This window comes from Vitis vinifera, chromosome 14 (assembly GCF_030704535.1).
Source record: "Vitis vinifera cultivar Pinot Noir 40024 chromosome 14, ASM3070453v1".
NCBI classification, from domain to species: domain Eukaryota; kingdom Viridiplantae; phylum Streptophyta; class Magnoliopsida; order Vitales; family Vitaceae; genus Vitis; species Vitis vinifera.
This window is the reverse complement of record NC_081818.1, coordinates 7,367,501-7,391,365: the sequence shown is the minus strand read 5'-3', so window position 1 is coordinate 7,391,365 and position 23,865 is coordinate 7,367,501. Positions and strand designations below refer to the sequence as shown.

Here is a 23,865-nt window from a genome sequence, read left to right as displayed (position 1 = left end):
ATTGTGCCCCTGTGCCATGCATAGTCCTCATGGGCTCGAGTCAGTTGCACGTCTAGTGTCCCATCGAACCATGGCGTTGCGCCCATGGCTTTTCTAGCTGGCTCGCTGCACAAGGCTTAAGCGCCCTTGTGCCAGTGCAGGAATGAGGTAGGTTGTACTAGGCCCCGTGCCATTACGGCCACGGGGTGAACACTGCACATGTCGTGGAGCCCATGTGTGCATGCTTGAGTGCTGTTCGTGTGTCCTAGGCACATTCAAGGTCGTGCCATGGTGCCCCCTTGGTGCGGTCAAGGTCTTTCCTTGGTGCCTCCTTGAGTCACCTACCTCCCTTAAAGAGCAATACATGTCATTTTCAAGATGTTTGGGAGGAGACATTACACCTACTTGAGGAGACATAATGAAATATTTAAATAATTATAAATTATATTCCAAAATAAATCTCACCCTCCATTTGCACCCCTCCATAGCCCACATAAGCCTAGTGGGCGCTAAGTGTGCGCGTGGGTGTGGGTTGGTGCGTGTTTGGCTCGCGTATGACCTCCTCATTTTAACTCCTAGGGTTTGAATGACAAAACCTCAAGGCTATCCTTGCTCTTCGTCTAGGCTCCCATGGGTGCAAGGCCTATCCATGGGGCCCTTTCCTCCAACAGTGGGTTAAGAGGCTAAGGGGCTGACACGAGGCCACTATAGTTAAACCAATGCCAACATCTTTTTAGCGCCATGTTAAATTATTGGCCTGGTCCGGACGGTGGATCTAGTACAACTTAGCCCAAAAGATGCAATTGGGCTGGTCTGGATGGGTGGGCTTGAAGCCGGCTGACAGACAGCCCTATCAGCACCTGTTATCTTCTTCTTGAGCAAATTCCCTCCATCGCTTCTCCGATTTTTCCACCGTACCTCCGCCGCCGGAGAAAAAAATCCGGCTACCTTTCACCTCCTATCGATGTTGCCTCTTCACATTCTTGTATTCCTTCCATAACGGAAAGTTTGCTATCAAAGAACCAGAGAATTTTCCCGAGAAACAATCGGAGCGTAAATGGATTTCACCTTAACCTCTTCTCCATCCATCAGTGCAAAGCTCTCTCCACCGTATCGAAACTCTTCACGTCCTTCATTCTTCACATTCAATTCATTTTCCCCTGCCAAAAAGCACCGCGCCAGAACTAGAAGATTCTTAGTGAAATCCCCAAACAGAACTCGAAATCTTTTGCCAATAGCAAGTGTTTTCCATGCAATTAACTTTCCAGATGATTCTAGAAGCTCAATGTCTGAAAAAGAAGAAGAAAAACCAGTGGTTTCCACGGTAAAATTTGAGAAATCGGTGGGAAATTTAGTACAGTGCATTGCAAGGCCAATTGTGTTTGCAGTGTTTTGCATTGCTGTTGGATTTTTTCCAACTGGGAGATTTCAGGTACCTGCAATTGCCGCTCCGGTGGCAAGTGATGTAATGTGGAAGAAGAAAGAGAGTGGGAAAGTTTTAGAAGAAACAAAGGAGTTGAAGTCCAAGGATCACAAGTACTCGGATTGCACGAGGAGTTTGCTAGAGGTGGTTTCGGGTTTACTTAGGAGTATAGAAGAAGTTAGGTCAGGTAAAGCTGATATGAAGAAGGTAGAGGCGGTCTTAAGGGAGGTTAAATTGAAGAAAGAAGAATTGCAAGAGGAAATAATGAATGAACTGTACGCTGAGTTGAGGGAATTGAAGAGAGAGAAGGATGGTTTGTCAGATAGATCGGAGGAGATTGTTGACATGGTGGTGAAAGCAAAGAGGGAGCATGACCGATTGTTGGGGAAGGCAAGTGGTGATGGGAAGAAGATAAAGGAGCAAATTGCAAGGTTGGAGGAGAGTATGAGCCGGTTAGATGAGGAGTATGCTAAAATATGGGAAAGGATTGGAGAGATTGAGGATCGGATTTTGAGAAGGGACACGATGGCTATGAGCATTGGTATAAGGGAGCTTTCTTTTATCACAAGGGAGAGTGAGCAATTGGTGGCGAGTTTTAGACGAGAAATGAAGCTGGGGAGGACCAACAGGTAAAATTACCATCATCATTTGGTTCCATGTGTGAGTGTACCTAGGTTTAAATAGGATCTTGACTTGAAATACTTAGAGAACTGATCAAGGAAAAAAGTGGATTGACTCTTATATTTATAAATTGAACAATGCAGTTGATAAATATGAAATGATAGGGTTATATTTCGATTGCTTTTATTTGCTACTTTGATCTTTCTAGTTATGCGAATGTATTGGCTCAACAAAGGGTGTGGTTCACCATTGATAGGTTCTTTGTCAACCTCCATGAACAAACAGTTTGGTATAATATGCTTATTTTAGTATGACTTGTTAGGGTCCTTGTATTTTTAGTCAATATTGTGGGAGCTAAAATGACAGAAATCCTGGATGGTTTGCTAAGAGGGTTTGGTTTTTTGTTGTTGCAGATGGATCTGATTGCTATAATATGTCAAGTTTAGTGGACTTGTTAGGGTATTGGTGTTTTAATCTACACTGCAGGACCTGAAATGACTAACATCCTGGATGGTCTGCTAAACTTGCTGAGTTTGATTTTTTGATTTACCCCACATTACATAAGTGTCCTAATTGGATAATCTTGCACTTGTGGCTGCCCTAACACATATACACACACATCTATATATATATATATATATATGAAGGTTTTGTAGAAGAGAGATGGAAAGAATTCAAGGTAGAAATTCTTTTCCTTAATCTCTTACCTATACAAAGACTCATATATATACAAAAAATCCTAGCACCTAAATAAAAACTTTCCTAACCTAATTACAACAAATCTCTTTGATTACGGGATTATCTAATTCTCTCTACAAAATCATGACTTTCTTAATTTCATTCTTTCATACTCCCCCTTAAGTTGGTGAATAGATGTTTTCCATTCCTAGCTTGGATATACTTGCTTGAAACTTTGTAATGTTTATAAGCTTTTTGTGAGTATATCTATAAGTTGGCGGTCAGTAAATACATAAAAAGTACAAATTAACCCACTATCTAGTTTCTCCTTAATAAAATATCTATCCATCTTTATGTGCTTTGTTCAATCATGTTGCACTGGATTAAGTGTAATACTGATTGTAGATTTATTATTTCAGTAAAGTCTCATTGGGCCATCCCATTTAATCTTTAAATCTTCTAAAATAATCTTCAACCATAGTAGTTCACAAACTTCTTAGGCCATTGCACGAAATTTTGCTTTGGCATTGGATCTTGCCACAAACTCTGTTTCTTACTTTTCCATGTTACCAGATTCCCACAAAAAGAAGTGCAATACCCAATGGTTGATCTTCTATCAATTATAGATCCAACATAATTTGCATTTGTGCATGCTTCAAGTATTAGTCCTAAGTTTCGTTTAAATAGGATCCCTTTCCTAGAGACCCCTAAGGTACTGTAACACTCGAATAGCAGATTGTAAATGAACCTCTTTTGGACTGTGCATGAACTGACTAATGACACTCACAACATATGCTATATCTAGTCTTGTATGAGAGAGATAAATAAGTCTTCCTACCAGATGTTGATACATCTTTCTATTTATCGTGACATCTTCTTTAGCTTCTCCAAGCTTATGATTAGGATCTATTGGTATGCTTGTTAGTTTACACGCCAACTTTCTTGTTTCCTTGAGAAGGTCCATTACATATTTCTGTTGAGAAATAAAAATTCCTTGATTAAAATATGCAACTTTGATTCCTAGAAAGTATTTCAACCTTCCTAACTCTTTAATCTCAAACTCCTTGGTCAAACATTGCCTCAAAGTTTGTTTCTCCTTTTCATCATTTCCCATTACAATGATGTCGTCTATATATAACAGAAGAGCTGTAACTCCCCTTGAATTTGAATGCTTGATGAACAACGTATGATCTCCTTGACTTTGTCTAGATCCCATGTAGAAGAGAGATGGAAAGAATATAAGGTAAAAATTCTTTTCCTTAATCTTTTGCATGTACAAAGACTCATATATATCCAAAAATCCTAGCACCTAAATAGAAAACTTTCCTAACTTAATTACAACAAATCCCTTTGATCACGGTATTGCCTAATTCTCTCTACAAAATCACGACTTTTCTAATTTCATTCTTCCACAGTTTTATATCACAAATCAGGTCAAGTTTAAGGTTTTAGATTTATTTCCTTCTTCTTGTTTTTGCTTTCTTGGATACAATATCATGTAGTCTACATACCATTCTTTGATCATCATGCTGACTCCAATGGTGGCAGGGACTGATTAACAGCAGCAACTAAATTTCCATGATATTGTATTTTGTTAATTGTTTTCTCATAAAAGAAACTGTGCTCATTATTTTCCTTTAGTCCTGTGTTTTTTAAATCAGTTGGGATCATCTAGGAATGTTAACTTTCTGAAATTACAAAGCAGAAGATCTCTCCAGTTGAAGTTAACTTTTTGCTGAAGTTTGGATGGCCACTTAGACACGCTGTATGTTAAGTAAAATCTGTGCTCATAAACAATGGGATTGCTCTATTTACTTGGGTGAGTACCCATAAAAAAAAAATAAAATGGCTGAGTTTAGGTTCTAGCACATGCAAAGCCTTTTCAGTTCTTGGGCTGAATTATTGCAACATGAATGCCATGTATTTGTATGATTTAAAAGCACCATACCATATATTACACTAAGTTTCTATGAATATGATAATATAAATCATAATTGAAGAGTATTAACTGGACGAAAGATGGTATTAGAGAAGTAGGATTAATTTTTCCCACTTCCAGCAAAGAGGGGAAAAACACTAAAATGGAAATAAGGAAATTTGGAAGAGTTTTATATACTTAAATAATTAGTCATAATAAATAGAAAATTGTATGATTGAAAATGGAATTTATTGAGAAGTTGAAAATTATTAATTGAACACCCTCTTGCCTGCAATTGGAAATATCTTGTTGCTCTAGATTTCCGATTCTTATTTGATGTAGTTTTACATCCTCATATACATTCTAATTATATGATGTTCCTCCATTGTTTCAAAAAAGAAAAAAAAAAAGGGAAAAAAAAAGTAAAACTTTGCACATGGAGAAAGGCATTGGCCATTTTTCCCAAACAGTCATTCCTTTCCAGTTTGTGGGAGGTTCCAAGTTCAAGTCCCAATGGAGACGAAAATTTACTTATGAATATACATGGGCTGCGTGGATTTAGGCTTTTTACAAGAATGAGTTTAAGCACCAAAATTACTAGCTGATGTTTTAGCGATTAAAACCTTTTATTTTCAAAAGATACATGATATTGCAACTCACTAATCTGGTCAGAACTAAGTTGGTACTGCATTCTATGTGCTATAGTAAACTTAGCGTCTTCGTGTGGAATAGCTAATAGAGTTTCAATCATTTTGGAACTATGAAAAATTATAGATTTGATGTTCATGGAATCACTGAAGTAGAATCTTTTCTGCAAATTTTCTTATGCTTTATTTCTATCATATTAGTTACAGCATCTTCTGTTATTGTCTCTTAGTAGCATTTTCTTTTCTGTTTCAGATCTAAATTGGTGAAGTTCCATTAACTCATAATGGCTTTAATTGTTATTGGTTACAGTGTACCACAAGGCTCTGCTACCAAACTTTCTAGGTCTGACATTCAGAAAGACTTGGAAACTGCACAAAGAGAATACTGGGAACAGATGATTCTGCCTAGTATTTTGGAAATTGAAGATCTTGGTCCTCTCTTTTATCGAGATTCGATGGATTTTGTTCTACATATAAAGCAGGCCCTTAAAGAATCAAGGGAGATGCAAAGGAATATGGAGGCTCGTGTAAGAAAAAATATGAGGAGGTTTGGGGATGAAAAGCGTTTTGTTGTAAACACACCAACAGATGAAGTTGTGAAAGGTTTTCCAGAAATTGAGTTGAAGTGGATGTTTGGAGATAAGGAGGTTGTAGTTCCTAAAGCTATTAGCTTTCATTTGTTCCATGGTTGGAAAAAGTGGCGGGAAGAAGCTAAGGCAGATCTTAAAAGAACTTTGTTAGAAAATGTTGACCTTGGTAAACAGTATGTGGCCCAAAGACAGGTATTTTTTTTTATCAGACCAAAGATAGGTATTTTGTGAAACATATACTTTCATGTATTGACTTTGTGATAACATTATCACTGTTTCATCCTAACTTGGAACATGGGGATCATCCGTATTACCTTATATTTCTCTATGGATTATACATAAGTGCTTTGGGTCTGCCAATTGATTTCATATTCAAATTTCACCTAGGATTGTTTAAAGATAGCAAGATGTAATGTTCTTTAATGTGCTCTTAATGTTGTCAGCAATATACATCATTCCTTGTAATTTTTCTTTGATGTTGGGATATTGCTGATTCTATTTTGTATCTGTTACCTAAAAATCATCTATATCAAGTATTTGAGCACCTCCCTTTCATCTTTGATTTTCATCAATTCGCCGTCTTGACGGCAAATCAACTTCTTAATGTAAAATGGATTTGTTCAGTATCTGGTGTCCCTTGGACTTGAGAATTGTTGTTAGACATATTCTAGGGATATTTATTATTTTCTTGCTTAAAAGATTGATTGAATTTTGTTCCTGTTTGGTTATCTTTCGAAATGCTATTAAGCCCTTATGCTATCTCCTTTTCCATTGACATCTTGGACGGTTAATCAAGGTTTTGTAAGTTTGAGTTCTTCCATTATGTTCTAGTACTCATTAACTATTCTAGTAGTAACAGTAATTCTGTATTTGTCCAGAATGACACATCCTCAATGTATTTGAAGTGGTTAAAGAGGACAAAATTGAATTTGATAAGGGTTAGGCCAATTATCAAAGTAATACCTGGCTTCCCTCAGCTCATTCTATTCTGTATAAATACCCCCAACTAGAATTCACATTCTTTTTCGCAAAATTTCACTCTTATTAATATCCTCATCTCTTACTTTGGTAGGAGTTCATGGAGATTAGAACAATTTTTTCTACCAATTCCAATTTTTTGCCATTTTGGAATTAATCTAATGGAAATCTATGTAGAGCTTAATGGCCTATAAAGATTCATGTGATGTTTTAAAATAGTGTGGATTTATGCTTTGCTATAAAAATTCATATGGATGTTTTAAAATAGTTGGGATACAAGGGTTTATTGTTGTTGTAGAAATTGTGCATTGTTTATTGTTGTTATAATTGCCATTACCATTACTTTTTAGCTAGGGATGTTTTGGCAGAGAAGGTGAAGGTATGATTTGACTTTTTTCCTCTGAGGAAAATTGTATGTATTGATTTCTGTTTGATATAAAATCTCATTTCTTACTTGTGCTGGTGGCATTGTGATGTGCTGCTCTGGTTAGATCTTTTCCAAAGTTAGCAGTTTCAAAATAATAGTCATTATTGCTGTTACTATCATCATCATCATCATCAGCAGCAGCTTTAATATAGGTTGTCCTTATGTGAATGAACTTGATTTGAATTATTGCACTTCCTGTTAAATGTTTACTGCAGGAACATATACTTTTGGACCGAGATAGAGTGGTGGCAAAAACTTGGTTCAGTGAAGAAAAAAGTAGGTGGGAAATGGACCCAATGGCTGTTCCATATGCTGTGTCCAAAAAGCTAGTAGAGCATGCCCGAATTAGGCATGACTGGGCAGCTATGTATATTGCACTGAAGGGGGATGACAAGGAATATTATGTTGATATTAAGGTTACACACATGTAATTCTTGTTTTATTTCTCTCTCATGAAACTGTGTTAACATGCTTCTCATTTTAGATTCTTATTCCAGGAATTCGAAGTTCTGTTTGAAGACTTAGGAGGGTTTGATGGGTTGTATTTGAAAATGCTGGCCGCTGGTATTCCCACTGCGGTTCACCTCATGCGGATTCCTTTCTCAGAGTTGAATTTCCGTGAACAGTTTTTCTTGATAATGAGACTTTCTTATCGATGCTTGAATGGATTTTGGAAGACAGGAATTGTATCATATGGAAGAGAATGGCTTCTTGAGAAAATCAGAAATTTGAATGATGACATAATGATGATGATTATTTTTCCTCTTGTGGAGTTTATCATCCCTTTTCCGGTATTTATTTAATAAACACATAACACAATAAGCCCATAACCTGCTGTCTTAGAATTTTTTTTTTCTTTTCACATTTTGCTGCTTTATAGTTGCTCTTTTTATTTGATTCTCGCTACCTTTGCTGTTCTGTTACAGTTAAGGATACGGTTGGGAATGGCATGGCCTGAGGAAATTGATCAAACTGTTGGCTCGACATGGTACTTGAAATGGCAGTCTGAGGCAGAAATGAGTTTTAGGTCCAGAAAGCAAGATGACATCCAATGGTTCTTTTGGTTTTTCATTAGATGCTTCATATATGGATATGTGTTATTTCATACATTCCGATTTATGAAAAGAAAAATTCCCAGAATTCTTGGGTACGGGCCTTTACGTAGAGATCCAAACTTGAGGAAGTTGCGCAGACTGGTATCATTTTGCTTATATTTCTATAGTTCCTGCAATAAACTATTACATTTCATTGCATACTACAAAGTCAGTAAATTGCCTATGTCCATATAGGTTCCTGTTACGCATTTTTACTCTGGTTGTTATATTGATGATAAACCTGTAATGATTCTAATGTATACTACGTACTCCCCCCCACCCCACAATGTGTCAGTGAGAGAACTTCATGGAAAGTAGGACTTATCTACCCGTTTCCTTTTTAATCAGTTTCCTCTTTTTATTTTAATATTTTGTGTAATCTGCATGAAAAAGGTGTTTCAAAATGCAACACTTAAAAAAACTCTGATCTGAAGGAAATTAAGAAATGGAATGAGGAGTGTGGTGGGGGTTCTAACTCAGGTGCAAGTGTTTAGAGTGAGAAAAGGATGGTTTATGAGGTTAGCAGAAATGGATTTAACCAGTTGAGACAAGAATTTACTGTTATTTGGTTAAGAGTGTGGGGTGAAAATACAAAGTTATTTATCATGGTTAATATTCACAGAAGGTAACCACATTAGTAAGCTTGCACTGATAGGGAGTTGAAGACTAGGAATGATGAAGATAAATCAGGGGTTAGCACTAGAGACTATTCTCTTAGTTTTCAGAGATTGAATGTGTTAGATTTTGCAAACATTAAACACTCTGGTTAGAGGGAAGGTGTAAGGGGGTGGTGGGGCATTGAAGATTCATTGTGGATAAGTCTCTAGGGCCTGGTACGATGACTATTAATTTCTTGGAGCAGTTTTGGGAGTGATGGTGGAAGAGGTAATGGAGGATTTTTAATCAGAATAGGGAGTTTGGATGCTGCTGTCATCATATTAGTTCTGAAAGTGTGGATTTTTTTTTTTTTTTGGGAGGAAGGAAAAGAGAGAGAGGGTAAGGGGGGTTTGGGGAAGGAAGAGTGTTTCTAAAGTTATGGTTCAAAGCTACGAAGTGATTTGGGTGAGACACTCAAAATGCCCTAACACTTATAAATCCTAAATGTTGTTTTGTTGGCCAGTGACTGTTTTGATTCCAGGAATAGTGTATAAGCCAGATGAGAAGAGACATGATCACATGTAGTGCTATTCTCTTTCCTATATGTTAGCAACATGGGTCCTGGGTAGTGGTGGAGGAGGTGTGCAGGGCCTATATTCCCAATTGAAGTTTCTTTGCTAGTTAGAGTATGCTTTGCTAAGGAAATCGATTTCCTCCATTCTTTTTTGTCTTAGTGATGGAAGTTTTGGGTAGGGTGGTTGCTAGGGTAGTGGAGGGGTTCTGAATCAGATTTGAGGCATTCAGGAAGGGGGTGGATGGATAGGTTGAAAGTTAATATCTAATTTTCTGCATGCAGAAGATACAAGTATATTTCGTGAAGTGGAGTTGGATCAATTGGGATATCTGAGATGCATCCTTCTGTGCCTTGAGATGGTTGTGGTTCTGAACATAAATTTGAACCAGACTGAAATTTATTTTGTGGGACAGGAATAGGCAGCAGGAGAGTTAATCACAGGCTAGGGTGTAGAGCTGGGTGCTGCTGTCTTGTTCTCTTGAATTATCATAGGTGCATCCCTCAAAGTAGAGGGTGCATATGTAGTCATTTAGATATTTGAAAGAAGATTTTTAGGGTTAAACTATGAAAGAAACAATATCTTTCTAGAGAGGAGAATTGATTCTCATCAAAGTTATACCTTCCAGCTTATTGACCTACCTTATGCCTTTTTTTCCATTTCAATGGAGACTGGAAATATTTGGGAGAAGTATTCTAGGAAGGGTGCCAGTGGGGAGAGGAAACACGTCTAGTTGGCAGGAAGAGTGTTCTCTGTTGCATTTTGTATGCTTGAATTCAGTGCATTCCACAAAGCTCTTTCAGGCCGATGACTGTGGAGATTTAGGGTTGCAGAATAAAGGTTCTGGGGGGCTAATGATAGTTGGTAAATATGGGGAAAGGAGGGGATGGCAGTCGAGTGCTGACATAAGCTGTGAGTATTCTGTGGTGGGCCTTTTGGGTCAAAAGAGGATGGGAGGCTTTCTTTAGACAAACTACTTTGTAATAGGGCATGGTTGATAGTGCAATTTTAGTATGATGTGGTGCAGGATGATTTGATAAACAAGATCTGGGATTATTCTGTTAGTAAAAAGCCATGTTTAAGGGGATTAATGCTGGATAAGAGAGGAGAGATAATGGAATCCTGGATTTTATAGGGCCCTTATGGACTGGGAGGTGGGGTTAGTAGACACCTTCTTTGAGATCATTTATAGGAAGAAGATCCAGAGGGGGTAGTGGGTGTTGTTACTTCAAAGGGAGGGGTGTTTTAGGTGAAGTCATTGTACTGTTATTAGATAGGTCTTAAGTTGTGTTTGGTTTTTTGCCTGAAATCTGATGAGATTTGATTTGACTTAAATTTGAATAAAGGTAACTGTGATGTAATGATGAGGTTGTTTGTTTTTATTAGTGTTTGAATGTTGTTTAAGTGTTAAGTTATTTGTTTTAATTAATGTCTGAATATTAAGTGTTAAATCTCTTTATTTATTTTTTATGTTAAAAACATCTATAAAATTAATTATTTTTATCTTTGTATTTTTATTTGAAAACTAATAATTAAAAACAAAATAGTAATTTAACATATTTCTAAATATTCCAAAATATTAAACTTTATTATCATAATAAACATTTTATCATGATTAGTTGTGTAATTAATAGGAAATTGGTAATCGGATAATATATAGGATTTCTAATTATGCTTGGTTCTTAAGAAGATATTAGAAATCTTTCAAGTTAAAATGATAGAAATCTTTTGTGTTAACACTTGTTTTTATGTGGTATATCTTCGGATTCATAGATTTGTGACTGAAATATGTTTTATTATTGAGATTTTTGGATTTTTTAATTTGGGAGAGTGTATCAAATATTGACTTTTTATTTTTCAAAACTAATTAGAATTGTTGATGATATTGGATATTTAGGTAAGTGTGAATTATGTTTTTGGGTTTTGATTAAAAAAATTATCAACGGAATTGATGATTGATAGTATATTTGGTTTTGTTGTATGGTAAGAGGTTGAATTTTGACAATTTGTAGTAAATTTATTTCTAGTCTAAAATTATGACTTTTTTTTTTACTGTTGTTTATTTTCATTTTTGAATGATAAATCTACAACAATTTTGGAATTCAATTTCATTGAGAATTGAATGAATTTTGAAGCAAAAATAGTGGCTGTGGTAGAATTTTGGCTTTGGTTTTGAAATTTTGTGGATTTATTTTAGATTAATTTTTAATCCAAACTAAGTGAGTTTTATGTTGTTGGTTTCATTTTTGAGTCAAAATTCATGAGAAAATTGTATATATAAATTTTATTGACAAACAAGAGAAAAAATGGATAAAAATAAAACCTATTTAAGTCATATTCGGTTTTTTCTTGAGAATAACTTTTCTAATTTATAATATATTCATTTCTCATTCATAATGCACAAAATTGAGATAGCTTAAATTTTTCAAAACAAGTGTTATCCAATTTTTTTAAAAATAAATTTGGTTTTATTTTGTGTGAAAAATTGGATTTGAGTATTATAGAATAGTCAAAGGTTGAAAAGAGAAAGGCATTAAGATAGAAGTAAAAAACAATTCACCTTAACGAAGGACTCTCAAAATGTTTGAAGTCTTAAAGGAAGTTGATTTAAGATTTAAGTCAAAAAACAAACAACCCCCAAGTAATTGTTTTTCCCTCAAGATGGAAGTAGGATGCAATGTGCTTCCTGAAAAAGGTTCTTTCTCTATGACTGTTTAGATTCCCATTATTTGCCAACTAATTTGAAGAATCATGTTATTTGTAATTGCTGTTGCTGGTGTCAGAGCCCAGGATTGTTGGTGAATTATCTATTCTTACATTGAGATGTAGCTTGGGATTCATTGGTCTAAAAAATCTGCTCTTTTTGGTGTGGTGAGGGGGACAGCTTGTGTAAATAGGGGTATAATATGTCCTTTATGGACTTCTTAGATGGGGTGATTCATAGGTAATTTCCTTTCCTCTATTTTTGTTTGTGCTGCCTCCTTTTGGTCCTCTATAGGCTACATATACCTGGGTTGTGGTTTGTTCTCTTTAGTAGATTGTTCTTATTAAAAAGGAAAAGAAACTTTGTGGCCCTGGGATTTGAAGACGGAAGTCTGTTTTTGGAATGGTGCAGTTCTGATAATGATTATGGGTTATTTGGAAGGAGTGAAAAGGCAGAATTTTGGAAGACAAGACTGAGAATCCCCACACATTGTGGAATAGGACTCTGTTAATGGCTTTGCAGTGGGTGTCAGTCATGAAGAATTTCAAAAGTATAAAAGGAAGTGCTTAGTCTATGATTGGAAGGTTGTTACATTCTCTAGAAAGAGACCAAACCCTAATCCATTTATTTGGAGGCTCTCTCCATAGATATTGTGAAACATAGTTTTGATAGTTACCTGTTAGGAACCCTACTCAGATTGAAGTTGGAAGTACTCCTAGAGACATGAAAAAAAAGTGGTTCTTCCTTTTCAGGACCAGGGGTTGGGAGATGCTAAAAAGGCAGAATTATTGAGCGAGCTGGAAGTGCTAAAGAAAATGCATGCTGTTGGCTTGGGGAATATTGTAGTGGGGAAGGAAATGTCTGGTAACCACAAGCTGGGCAGGGACAAAGAATTGAGGTGCTTTGAGATCTGAATATATTGTTAGACTGGTCATTGATATAGAGGAGGCTCTTGATGATAGATTGGAGTGAACACCAACATCAGACAGATGGAAGGTTGGTTCCTATGCTAAGGAAGTTTCTGTGTTGGATGAGTTCTTCAGAGAGGACTATCACATTGTTGTAAGGTAGTTTGAGTGAGGAACTGTACACATCTCTCTCTCTCTCTCTCTCTCTCTCTCTCTCTCTTTTTGTTTTGCTGTTTTTCTTCTTGGAGGTGGGACGCCTCATTCCAGCCTTTATTTTGTCTTTCCTCAGTTTATATGTATATATTACTATCCACCTATTAAAAGAAAAAAAACACTAGCCTCATGACTTTCAAGCTTGTTGCCACTTCTTTGTTGACCTAGAGTTCATTGAATTTTAGAATATTCATTGGTTTCCAGGTTGCAGGTATATTATCAATCTTGGTCTACAAGGGATCTTTGGAACTTGTTGTTTACTTCGTTTGGGGTGGTGTGGGTGCTCCCGGATTCCGTGAGAAATTTGCTTCTTGAGTGGAAAATGAAAGGCATGGGGAAGAAAAGGAGTGTAGTTTGGAAAATGGCGCCTATTTGTCTGTTTTGGTGTATTTGGGGAGAGCGAAATCGATGAACCTTCCTAAAGGAAGAGATGACAAATACGAGCTTGAGGAAACTTTTTCTTCGGTCCCTGCTTGAATGGTCTCAACAATTTGTGGACTTGGACTTGGACTATCTCTCTTTTCGGAATTTGTTGGGTGATAGGGTTGTTGTTTAGCTAATCCTTATTAGACTTTATTTTTCTCTTGTTGCCTTGTTTTGGGCCTTCTTTGTATACAGCCTGTGTACTTAGGGAGCGCCCCCTGTTTTCTGGCGTTTTTTAATCTAATGGTTCTCTTTGTCTATCAAAAAAAAAAAAAAAAATCAATCTTGGTCTAGATGTTGTTTGTATTCATAGGTTTTATGTGCAATGTTTCTTTCTGCAGTTTTTTTGTTTTGGTGTTTTTGAAATTGGTAACTAAACTGATCCTTTGCTGGTACTATGTTAGGAAGCTATTAGCACTTCAAACTTCTTAATTTTTTTTTTTTTGGATTTTTGCCTCCTATAGGGTGAGACTAACATTTGCCATTTCAGATCCCTGTTTTACTTTAGCTTCACTAGAACAAAAAGGGAAAGGAGACTTTTGAGAGTTAATGTTCATTGATGAATCAATTTTTGCTTTAGCCTTTAATAAAATCTTGGAAGATCATTTGCATCACATGGTACCTCTCTTATATGGAATTGTTGGGTTGGAGCTGACTGGGTGCAGTTATCATTTCTATGTTATTTTGCAGAAGGCTTATTTTAAATATAGAGTAACGAGAACAAAGCGTAAGAAGAAGGCTGGCATTGATCCGATAAGGACTGCTTTTGATCAAATGAAGGTTCGAACTTGGCAGTCCATGTTTTTTTTCATATGATATAGTCACAAGTACCTTTGGTGAAAGAATTTGTAAGACAGATGGCTGATGAATTTGCAGAGGGTGAAGAATCCACCAATACAATTGAGAGATTTTGCAAGTGTCGATTCTATGAGAGAGGAAATTAATGAAGTTGTGGCATTTCTACAAAACCCTAGTGCATTTCAAGAAATGGGAGCACGTGCACCTCGGGTATGTTATACTAAAGATATTATATACTTGTGCCTCCTTTATTTGACATCATACTTATTATTTTTCTTTTATAAACAATAACGATTTCATTGCATTGAATTAGTAAGTTCAAAGAACGATGAGAAATTCTTCCAAGAAGTGCATAATTCTATATTCAAATTATGGTAGAAAAGGTTGATTAAGTGTGTACTAATACAAAAAGGCAAATCTAGATACCATTTAGGAAGGTATAAAACCTTCTACAAAAGAAACCATATGTCTAGCTACATTTGGCTAACGCATTTGTTGCATAATTGCCTAAGAGAAGAGCCCAAGAGAAGAAATATCCCGACTCTAATGAAATATCAATAATTTGGCACAACCACTGATCAGAAGTCTAAGGTCCTTTTTCTTTCTTAGTTGCCTATGATATGACGACAGCGGAATCTCCTTCTAGAAAATTGGAGAAGCTCAAAGCCTTTTCTTGTAACAACCCTTCCAAAAGGGTTTGAATCTCCACCTCAGTGGCTAAACCTTGACCTGCAGGTTTAGAGAATGTTCTTACCACTAAGCTGAAATGGTCCTTAAGCAATTCTCCAATCCCCAGCTGCCATGGGTTGCCCAAAGAACACTCATCAAAATTAGTTTAACAAAACCCTTTGGAGTTGGTGGCCATTCAGAAAATGTCTCCTTAGTCAACCTTGTGGTTCTATAGACTAGGTTCCAATTTAGCAAAATGAGGCTTAAAGGGATACCTGCAAAAGCTCCATTGGTTACAGGGAAGAAGAGATGATTAAAGTTGTATTGTTTGATATCACACTTATACATCTGGTTGGAAGTTGAATGCAGACAAATATTATTTTTTGAATTATAATTGAAACAGATTATTAAAGTTGAGCTATATTATAGCATGAAATCATCAGTTTGTACATCTTCTGACATTGAGTGCTATCTAGCATTTAATATGTACAACGATTGCAGGTCTATTATTGTTCATTATGTATTATTTCAACTTTTCGGTTTTGACAAAATAATCTATTTAACCAGTGAAGTGTTTTTCTTTGATCATGATTTTGAAAAGGTTTTCTTCTTGTTGTTCTCTGGCTTACATTAAGGCAAGGTAATTCTAGAGTGCGTCAAAGCTTTAAGGCAACTAGGGGTTAATATGGCATATTCTTTATGAGATAAGATGGTCAAAGTTGCACCTTTTGCACCTTTTTGCCTCTTGCCTTAGGATGCAGACACCTCATGTGACCAATTTGTTTTAATATTTTTGAAGTAACCTACTTCTTGTTTGCAGTTAACCAATTTCTTGTTTATGTATCTCTTTTTGTACTTTTTATTTATTCTTTCTTTTTAGCTAAATTTTGTTGTTTTTCTAAACCTTTTTTTAAGCTTGTGGCTTACATCTCACCTCTCAGGAGTAAAGTACAAAATTCACCTTTGCAAACTATGCCAGTGAGATAGAATATTTTTGAGAACTGAAATATCCGTTCTAAAAGTAGTGCTGAGTTCACAATTCATAAGCAAAACATTGTGGTATTAGAAAATTGAGGGGAAAAGTTTGTTTTCAATAAACTTAATCAAGGGCCTCTTTTCTGTCACTACAAATACCATTTTTTTCTATTTATGGAAACATGAAAATGTTTTTAGCATGATTGCTGCTAATTGTTCTTGGAAACAGTTGACAGAAGATTGAATTTTCAGGATACAAATTTGATTCTTACAAAATGGAAAAAAATGAAAACAGAAACACAAAAACCGACAGAACCACCACAACACAATACTACAGCTGCACCATGACAACCACAATCACCAGCACCACCACATTGCCACTATTTTGCTTGTGTGACTTGATCATCCTCACCATCCTTGTCCCTCTGCTGGTGCTTGTGCTTTTGTTTTATCCTTTCTTTTTTGGTTCATGATTGCCGTGAAAAGAGAGAAAAGGGAGAATCCCTAATTTTTGTTATTAAAAACTATTGATAATACACATTAGACTTGGGTATATATATACATGCTAGTGGGACCCACAATACAATAAGGAAAAAAAAGGAAAAGTAAATAACTGAAATAACTGTACACTATCTAACACTCCCCCTCAAGCTGGAGCATATATGTTATATGCACCAAGCTTGTTACAAATGTATTTAATTCTAGGACCTCTAAGAGATTTAGTAAAAATATCTGCTAGTTGATCATTTGAATTGACAAAACTAGTCGCCACACATCCTAATGCGATCTTCTCTCTAATGAAGTGACAGTCAACTTCAATGTGTTTGGTCCTTTCATGGAAGACTAGATTAGATGCAATATGCAAAGCGACTTGGTTGTCACAGATGAGCTTCATCTGTTCATCCTTTCCAAATCTCAACTCCCGAAGAAGATGTTTCAGCCATATGAGTTCACATGTTGCCAGAGCCATAGCTCGATACTCAACTTCAGCACTAGATCTGGCCACTACATCTTGTTTCTTACTCTTCCAGGATATTAGGTTACCTCCAATAAAAACACAATACTCGGAAGTGAAACGTCTATCTATGGGTGAGCCAGCCCAATCTGCATCTGTGTAACTAATAACCTGGGTATGACCTTTGTTCTCGTACAACACACCTTGGCCTGGTGTGCTTTTGATATATCGAAGAATGCGGATTACAGCATCCCAATGGCTATCACATGGTGATTGTAGGAATTGACTAACAACACTTACAGGAAAAAAAATGTCTGGATGAGTAATGGTGAGGTAGTTCAGTTTACCTACAAGTCGCCGATATCTCCCAGGATCTCCTAAAGGCTCCCCCTGTCCTGGTATAAGTTTGACATTTGGATCCATAGGAGTGTCTACCGGTTTACAGTCTAACATACCGGTTTCTTCCAAAATGTCTAAAGCATACTTCCTTTGGGAAAGAACCACACCGGAATTGGATTGAGCTATCTCCATCCCTAAGAAATACTTGAGTTTCCCTAAGTCTTTAGTCTGAAAGTGGGTGAAAAGGTGTTGCTTTAGTTTCTGAATACCATTCTGATCACTGCCTGTAATGATGATGTCGTCCACATAAACTACCAGATAAATACACTGCCTCGAAGAATTATGATGATAGAAAACAAAATGGTCTGCTGTACTGCGAAACATGCTAAACTCCTAAACAACAGAACTAAAACGGTTAAACCATACTCGAGGAGATTGTTTTAAGCCATATAGAGAATGGCGTAACCTGCACACTAAACTAGACCCCCCCTGAGCAACAAAACTAGGTGGTTGCTTCATATAAACTTCCTCAGCAAGATCCCCATGAAGGAAAACATTTTTAATATCTAACTGATAAAGGGACCAAGAACGCATAGCAGCCATGGAGAGTGATAGACGAACAGAAGCTATCTTGGCAATAGGAGAGAAAGTGACACCATAATCAGAACCATAAACCTGAGTATAACCTTTAGCAACTAAGCGGACCTTAAGGCGATCAACCTGACCATCAGGGCCAATCTTAACTGTGTAGACCCAACGACAACCAACTGTAGATTTACCAGAGGGTAAAACAACAAGATCCCAAGTGCCATTGGAGTGTAAAGCAGCCATTTCATCTACCATTGCCTGGCGTCAGCCTGGATGGGAAAGAGCCTCAAGGGTGCTCTTGGGAAGAGAAATAGAAGATATAGCAGAAACAAATGCAGAATAGGGTGAAGATAATCGAAGGTAACTCAAAAAATTGTAAATGGGATGAGGATTACGAGTAGATTGATTACTTTTCCGAAGAGCAATGGGTAAGTTAGCAGAAGGAGGCAGAGCCAGGGCAGGAGAAGCCGAAGGGATAGGAAGTGAGTCAGCAAGTACCTTGGCCAAAGAAGGAGGAACAATGACACGATGACGGCGATGATAAACCTAAAGTGGGCAAGAAGGCATTACATTAAGTGGGGAGATAATGGGAAGGGGTAAGACTTCAGAAACAGGAAGAGACTCAGAAGTGGAGAAGAATGGTGAGTCCTTAAAGAAGGTGACATTAGCGGAGAGAAAGTAGCGATGAGTCTAAGAGGAATAACAACGATAACCCTTTTGAAGTCTGGAGTATCCCAAGAAGATGCATTTTGTGGCTCTAGCAGAAAGTTTGTCCTGTCCAGGAGTGAGAATATGAACAAAGCAAGTATAACAAAAAACACGAGGAGGAAGGAAATAAAGTGGTTGGTCAGGGAAAAGAAGGGAATAAAGAATATGATCGTGTAATATAGATGAGGGCATACGATTAATCAAATAACATGTTGTAAGAACAACGTCCTCCCAAAAACGAAAAGGATCATTACTATGGAGAAGGAGAGTACGAGCTGTCTCAACAAGATGTCGATTCTTACGTTCAACTACCCCATTTTGTTGAGGAGTATGAGCACAAGAAGATTGATGAAGGATCCCATGTTGGGACATAAATGAAGTAAATGATGCAGAAAAATATTCCCTGGCATTGTCATTGCGTAACACACGAATAGAAATATTGAACCGGGTTTGGATTTCAGCATAAAATTTTTGGAAAATAGAGAATAACTCAACTCAATTTTTCATTAAAAATAACCAAGTACATCGAGAATAGTCATCAATGAAAGTGACAAAATACTGAAATCCTAAAGTAGACGCAGAGACAAGGACCCTAAACATCAGTGTGGATAATTTCAAAAGGAGACTTTGCCCGATTATTCAAACTCTTTAGGAATGAGACACGAGTATGTTTCTTAAGCTGACAGGACTCACACGCAAGCGACAACAAAGATGAAAAACGAGGGACCATTTTTTGGAACTTGGACAGACTAGGGTGGCCCAGACAACTGTGGATGAGGAGGGGAGCATCAGTGGAAATGCAAACTGCAGTAGTTGAAGGCGAGGTGAGGTGATAGAGGCCTTGAGACTCACGTCCTATGCCAATCGTCTTCCCCGTACTCCGATCCTGCAAGGTCACAAATTTGTCAGAAAAAGTAATAGAGCAGTTAAGAGTACGAGTGATTTTGCTGATGGAGATAAGATTAAAGAAACACTCAGGAGTTAAAGGACAGAAGTGAGAGGTAGAGAAGGGAGAGGATGTGCTAAACCAATGCCTTTAGCCACAGTTTGAGAACCATTAGCTAAGGTAACAGTAGGTAAGGCAGAGGTAGTAGTAATAGAAGAGAAAAGATCCTTATTACCAGATATGTGATCAGAAGTGCTAGAATCTAGAATCCAAGGTTCAAGAGAAGATGTGTGGGTAAGACAAGCAGAAGCATTACCAATCTGGGCAACAGAAGTAACAGAAGTTGACTTGGTGGCCTGATAGCGGAGATAATCATCATACTCACTGTCAGTGAGGGAAATACCCTGAGATGTGGAGGAGCTCGGAGGCTGAGGCGGCTGAGGATCAGATGACTGGGCCATGTGGGCAGTGCGGGGAGGCCGCCCATGTAACTGATAACACTGATCACGAGTGTGGCTAAGCTTATTGCAATAGGTGCAATGAGGACGTTGGCCTCTACCTCGGTTACCACTGCGTCCTCCTCGAAAGTTAGTTTGAGAAACTAACACAGAAGAATCTGAAGTGTTATCAGATGGCAAAGTCTGAGTGGAGGAGATACGGAGGAGGCGAGCAAACACATCATCCAAGGATGGAACGGAGGAACTGCCAAGAATCTGATCACGGACGGTCTCAAGATTTGGACAAAGGCTAATAAGCGTAAGAACCATGAAGAACTTGTCAATCTGTGTTTGTTGATCCCCAACATCAGTAGTAAGAGGCATCATGGTCAAGAATTCCTTCTTAAGAGAGGCAATCTGGCCAATGTAAGTAGATAAATCCATGTCTTGTTGTCTGACATTGATAATAGAAGAAGCCATCTTATAAAGACGTTGGATATCATTCGTGTATAGCCCTTTCGCCTGATTCCAAAATTTAAAGCATGTTTTGTAGGCCCGAAGATGAAGCAGAATCTTAGGATCAACTGATTGCCATAACACACTACATAATTGTGCATCTATATTCCTCCATTGTACTCTGTCAACTTCAGGGATATCCGCCTCCTACGTAACAAGGTGATCCTCATAACCTTGACCCATAAACCAAAGCTCCACAAAGGCAGACCAAGATAGATAATTTTCACTGCCAACCAATTTCTCTGAAGTAATCATAGGAGATCCAGATATAACAGAGGAAAAAATGGAACTTTTAGTAGCCATATCTACTTATCTGGAGAACGAAATATGTTTGGATCGAAGAGAGCCCTAATATGGCTTTAGATCGCGGTTGAAAGAAGAAAAACTGAGGATCCGCGGCTGTGAGAGACCAAAGAGTAAAGAAAAACAAATGTGGCACTACTGGAAGGGTAGAAGAACACTTCCTAAGACACGTGCAGGGCTCGAGGTGGAGAGGAAGTCACCCGAGCTTGCCGGAAAGGCTGATTAGAGGGCCGACAGAGACAAAAAACCCTAAAAAATGCACTTGCAGGGCTCAGATGGCACAAGCATAGATGAAGAGTGGCTAGATGATGTCAAGCGAGGTTGGAGGTGGAAGCGCGTTGCCGGAAAGTGCTCTACAAGCCCTCACGCGCTGGTGCGTGAGGTTCAGGCCGCCGAAGAAGAAACGCGCGTGACCGGCGCGTGACTGAGATTCCCCCTCCGGTGCTTTGACAAAACTTGAAGATCTCCTCCTTGCGCACTTGATGGTATGGTCGGTGTCGGAAAAGGACTTTGCCGGAAAAAGTCGCCGGAAAATTCATCGACGGTGAGGGTTTTTTAACGGCGATACGGTTGACCGGAAAGCTTTAGGAGATGGGGAAGGTGATCGGAATGAAACACGGTCACTGAAAGGTTTTTTTCTCCCTAGGCTTTGATACCATGTGAAAAGAGAGAAAAGGGAGAATCCCTAATTTTTGTTATTAAAAACTATTGATAATACACATTGGACTTGGGTATATATATACATGCTAGTGGGACCCACAATACAATAAGGAAAAAAAAGGAAAAGTAAATAACTGAAATAACTGTACACTATCTAACAATTGCACGGTCTCTTTTCTTAATTTCCTTGGTTTCTTATGCTACAAGCTTCGCGAGTTTTCATTAGGTTGCTAGGTTAATACCATATGTGTACCTGTTTTACTTTCTCACATGTTTTACACAAAATCATCATTTGTATGGTAGAAACCATAAATGAGAATGGTCATGACTTTAGTACTTATCCTCAATTACTTTTTGTTCATTTTTAGCTGAGGCTATTGAATGGGAATGATAGGTTTTGAAACATTTCATATAAACTATTTTAGTTGATTTCACATTTCAAATTTTATTTAAATGATTGTTTAGCGTGTAACTAGAACGTAACTGGTTTACATGTTATTAGTATAGTTTTTCTTGCTCCTAGTGTTGATATCCATATAATGTCTCTTTTTTGTTCTTATCTGAGATAGTTGACCTTTATATTGCAGGGGGTTCTTATTGTGGGCGAGAGGGGGACAGGAAAAACATCTCTTGCACTAGCTATAGCTGCTGAAGCAAAGGTGCCTGTTGTAGAAGTTAAAGCTCAACAGTTGGAGGCTGGACTATGGGTTGGCCAGAGTGCATCAAATGTTAGGGAACTATTTCAAGCAGCAAGGGATTTGGTTGTCCTCTATAACCTTGTTAATTTCTGTTCTTTCTCAATCATGAAAAAATTTAATTAAATTCTTTTTGATATTTAAGATGTGTGAGTTAACTGAATATAGTTCAATAATATAAAATTTGGGAAGCATTATGTCAACTTGAGCAAAAATTTAGACAGCATAGTCAAGTTGGTTCAAGTTCCATATAGTTCTGTATTGAATGCAAGACAATCATTTTTTCTTACTCTCAACTTCAAATATAAGCTAGTCATTGATACATTATAAAATGAAATGGGAATGATTAATTTATTTATATCTCAAGATTTGCCTGTCCTAGAATGTTGAATTGTGTAGAGTTTTCCTTTTCAGTTTTTGATAAATGTAAAGCCTTTTAAATTTTAAACTAATGTTTTAACCATACAATATTATTGGTAACCTAAATCATATCTTATCTCTGAACTTTGAAGATAGTTTTACAATTTTGTACATTACAATGTCACCATTTTTATTTATTTATTTGTTAGATAGGTGGGTGGGTGGGTATGTGGGGGGTTGTAGAGGAGGGTGGTTTCGTCTTCATATATCCTCATGGTTTTGTTATTCTTAGGCATGTTTTAATTATTATTTACTGACACGAAATATGGGATGAAAAATAATAAGTTCTCTCTTTCTTAGATTGACTATATATACGGTTTATATAAGAGATTACAAGAGAAGAAATAGGAAACAAGAGACATAATAGGAAACTAACTTATTCCTAAACTAACCTATTTCTAAATCATAAAACTATCTATTTATAGAAATAGGAAACTAATAAACCTATCTATTTACAGAAATAGGAAACTAACATAATAGGAAAAAAAATTCTCCTATTCTATTTATAGCTCAACACTCCCCCTCAAGTTGAGGAATAGATGTCTTCCATTCTCAGCTTGAATACAAGATCGTGAAACATTGAACTGTTCAACCCTTTTGTTAGAATATCAGCTAATTGATGTTCTGATGGAATATAGGACATACACACTACTCCTTCCTCCAATTTTTCTTTGATGAAATGTCTATCAATCTCAATATGTTTTGTCCTATCGTGTTGTATAGGGTTATGAGCAATATTGATAGCTGACTTGTTGTCACAATAGAGCTTCATAGGACTATCCCACTTGATTCTCAAATCATCTAGAATAATCTTCAGCCAAAGTAGTTCACACAACCTTTGAGCAATGGCCCTAAAGTCTGATTATGCAGACGACCTTGCTACCACATTCTACTTTTTACTTCTCCATGTTACCAGATTTCCTCCAAGAAAAGTACAATACCCTATAGTTGATCTTTGATCCACTAGGGAACCTGCATAGTCAACATCGGTGTATGCTTCTAGAGCAAGAGTATTGTTCTTCTTGAACAAAATTCATTTCCCGGGGTTGCCTTTCAAGTGATATAGCACCCTATAAGCAGCTTGAAGATGAGGTTCTCTTGGATCATGCATGAATTGACTAATCACGCTCACCGAGTAGGCGAT

At 37.2% G+C, this 23,865-nt stretch overlaps 1 protein-coding gene across 1 annotated transcript in view; it reads left to right on the top strand.

The window, feature by feature from the left end:
* The first annotated feature begins 661 nt into the window (after nucleotides 1-661).
* LOC100248755 (probable inactive ATP-dependent zinc metalloprotease FTSHI 5, chloroplastic) overlaps nucleotides 662-23,865 on the top strand; it is a 52,834-nt gene continuing 29,630 nt past the window's right edge. Inside the window, exons 1-8 of the mRNA XM_002274573.4 lie at nucleotides 662-2,031; nucleotides 5,577-6,048; nucleotides 7,477-7,677; nucleotides 7,759-8,052; nucleotides 8,188-8,457; nucleotides 14,463-14,552; nucleotides 14,649-14,780; nucleotides 22,194-22,367. Of these exons, the coding sequence (XP_002274609.1) occupies nucleotides 1,037-2,031; nucleotides 5,577-6,048; nucleotides 7,477-7,677; nucleotides 7,759-8,052; nucleotides 8,188-8,457; nucleotides 14,463-14,552; nucleotides 14,649-14,780; nucleotides 22,194-22,367 (2,628 nt within the window). The 5' untranslated portion in view covers nucleotides 662-1,036. The remainder of the gene's footprint in view (nucleotides 2,032-5,576; nucleotides 6,049-7,476; nucleotides 7,678-7,758; nucleotides 8,053-8,187; nucleotides 8,458-14,462; nucleotides 14,553-14,648; nucleotides 14,781-22,193; nucleotides 22,368-23,865) is intronic.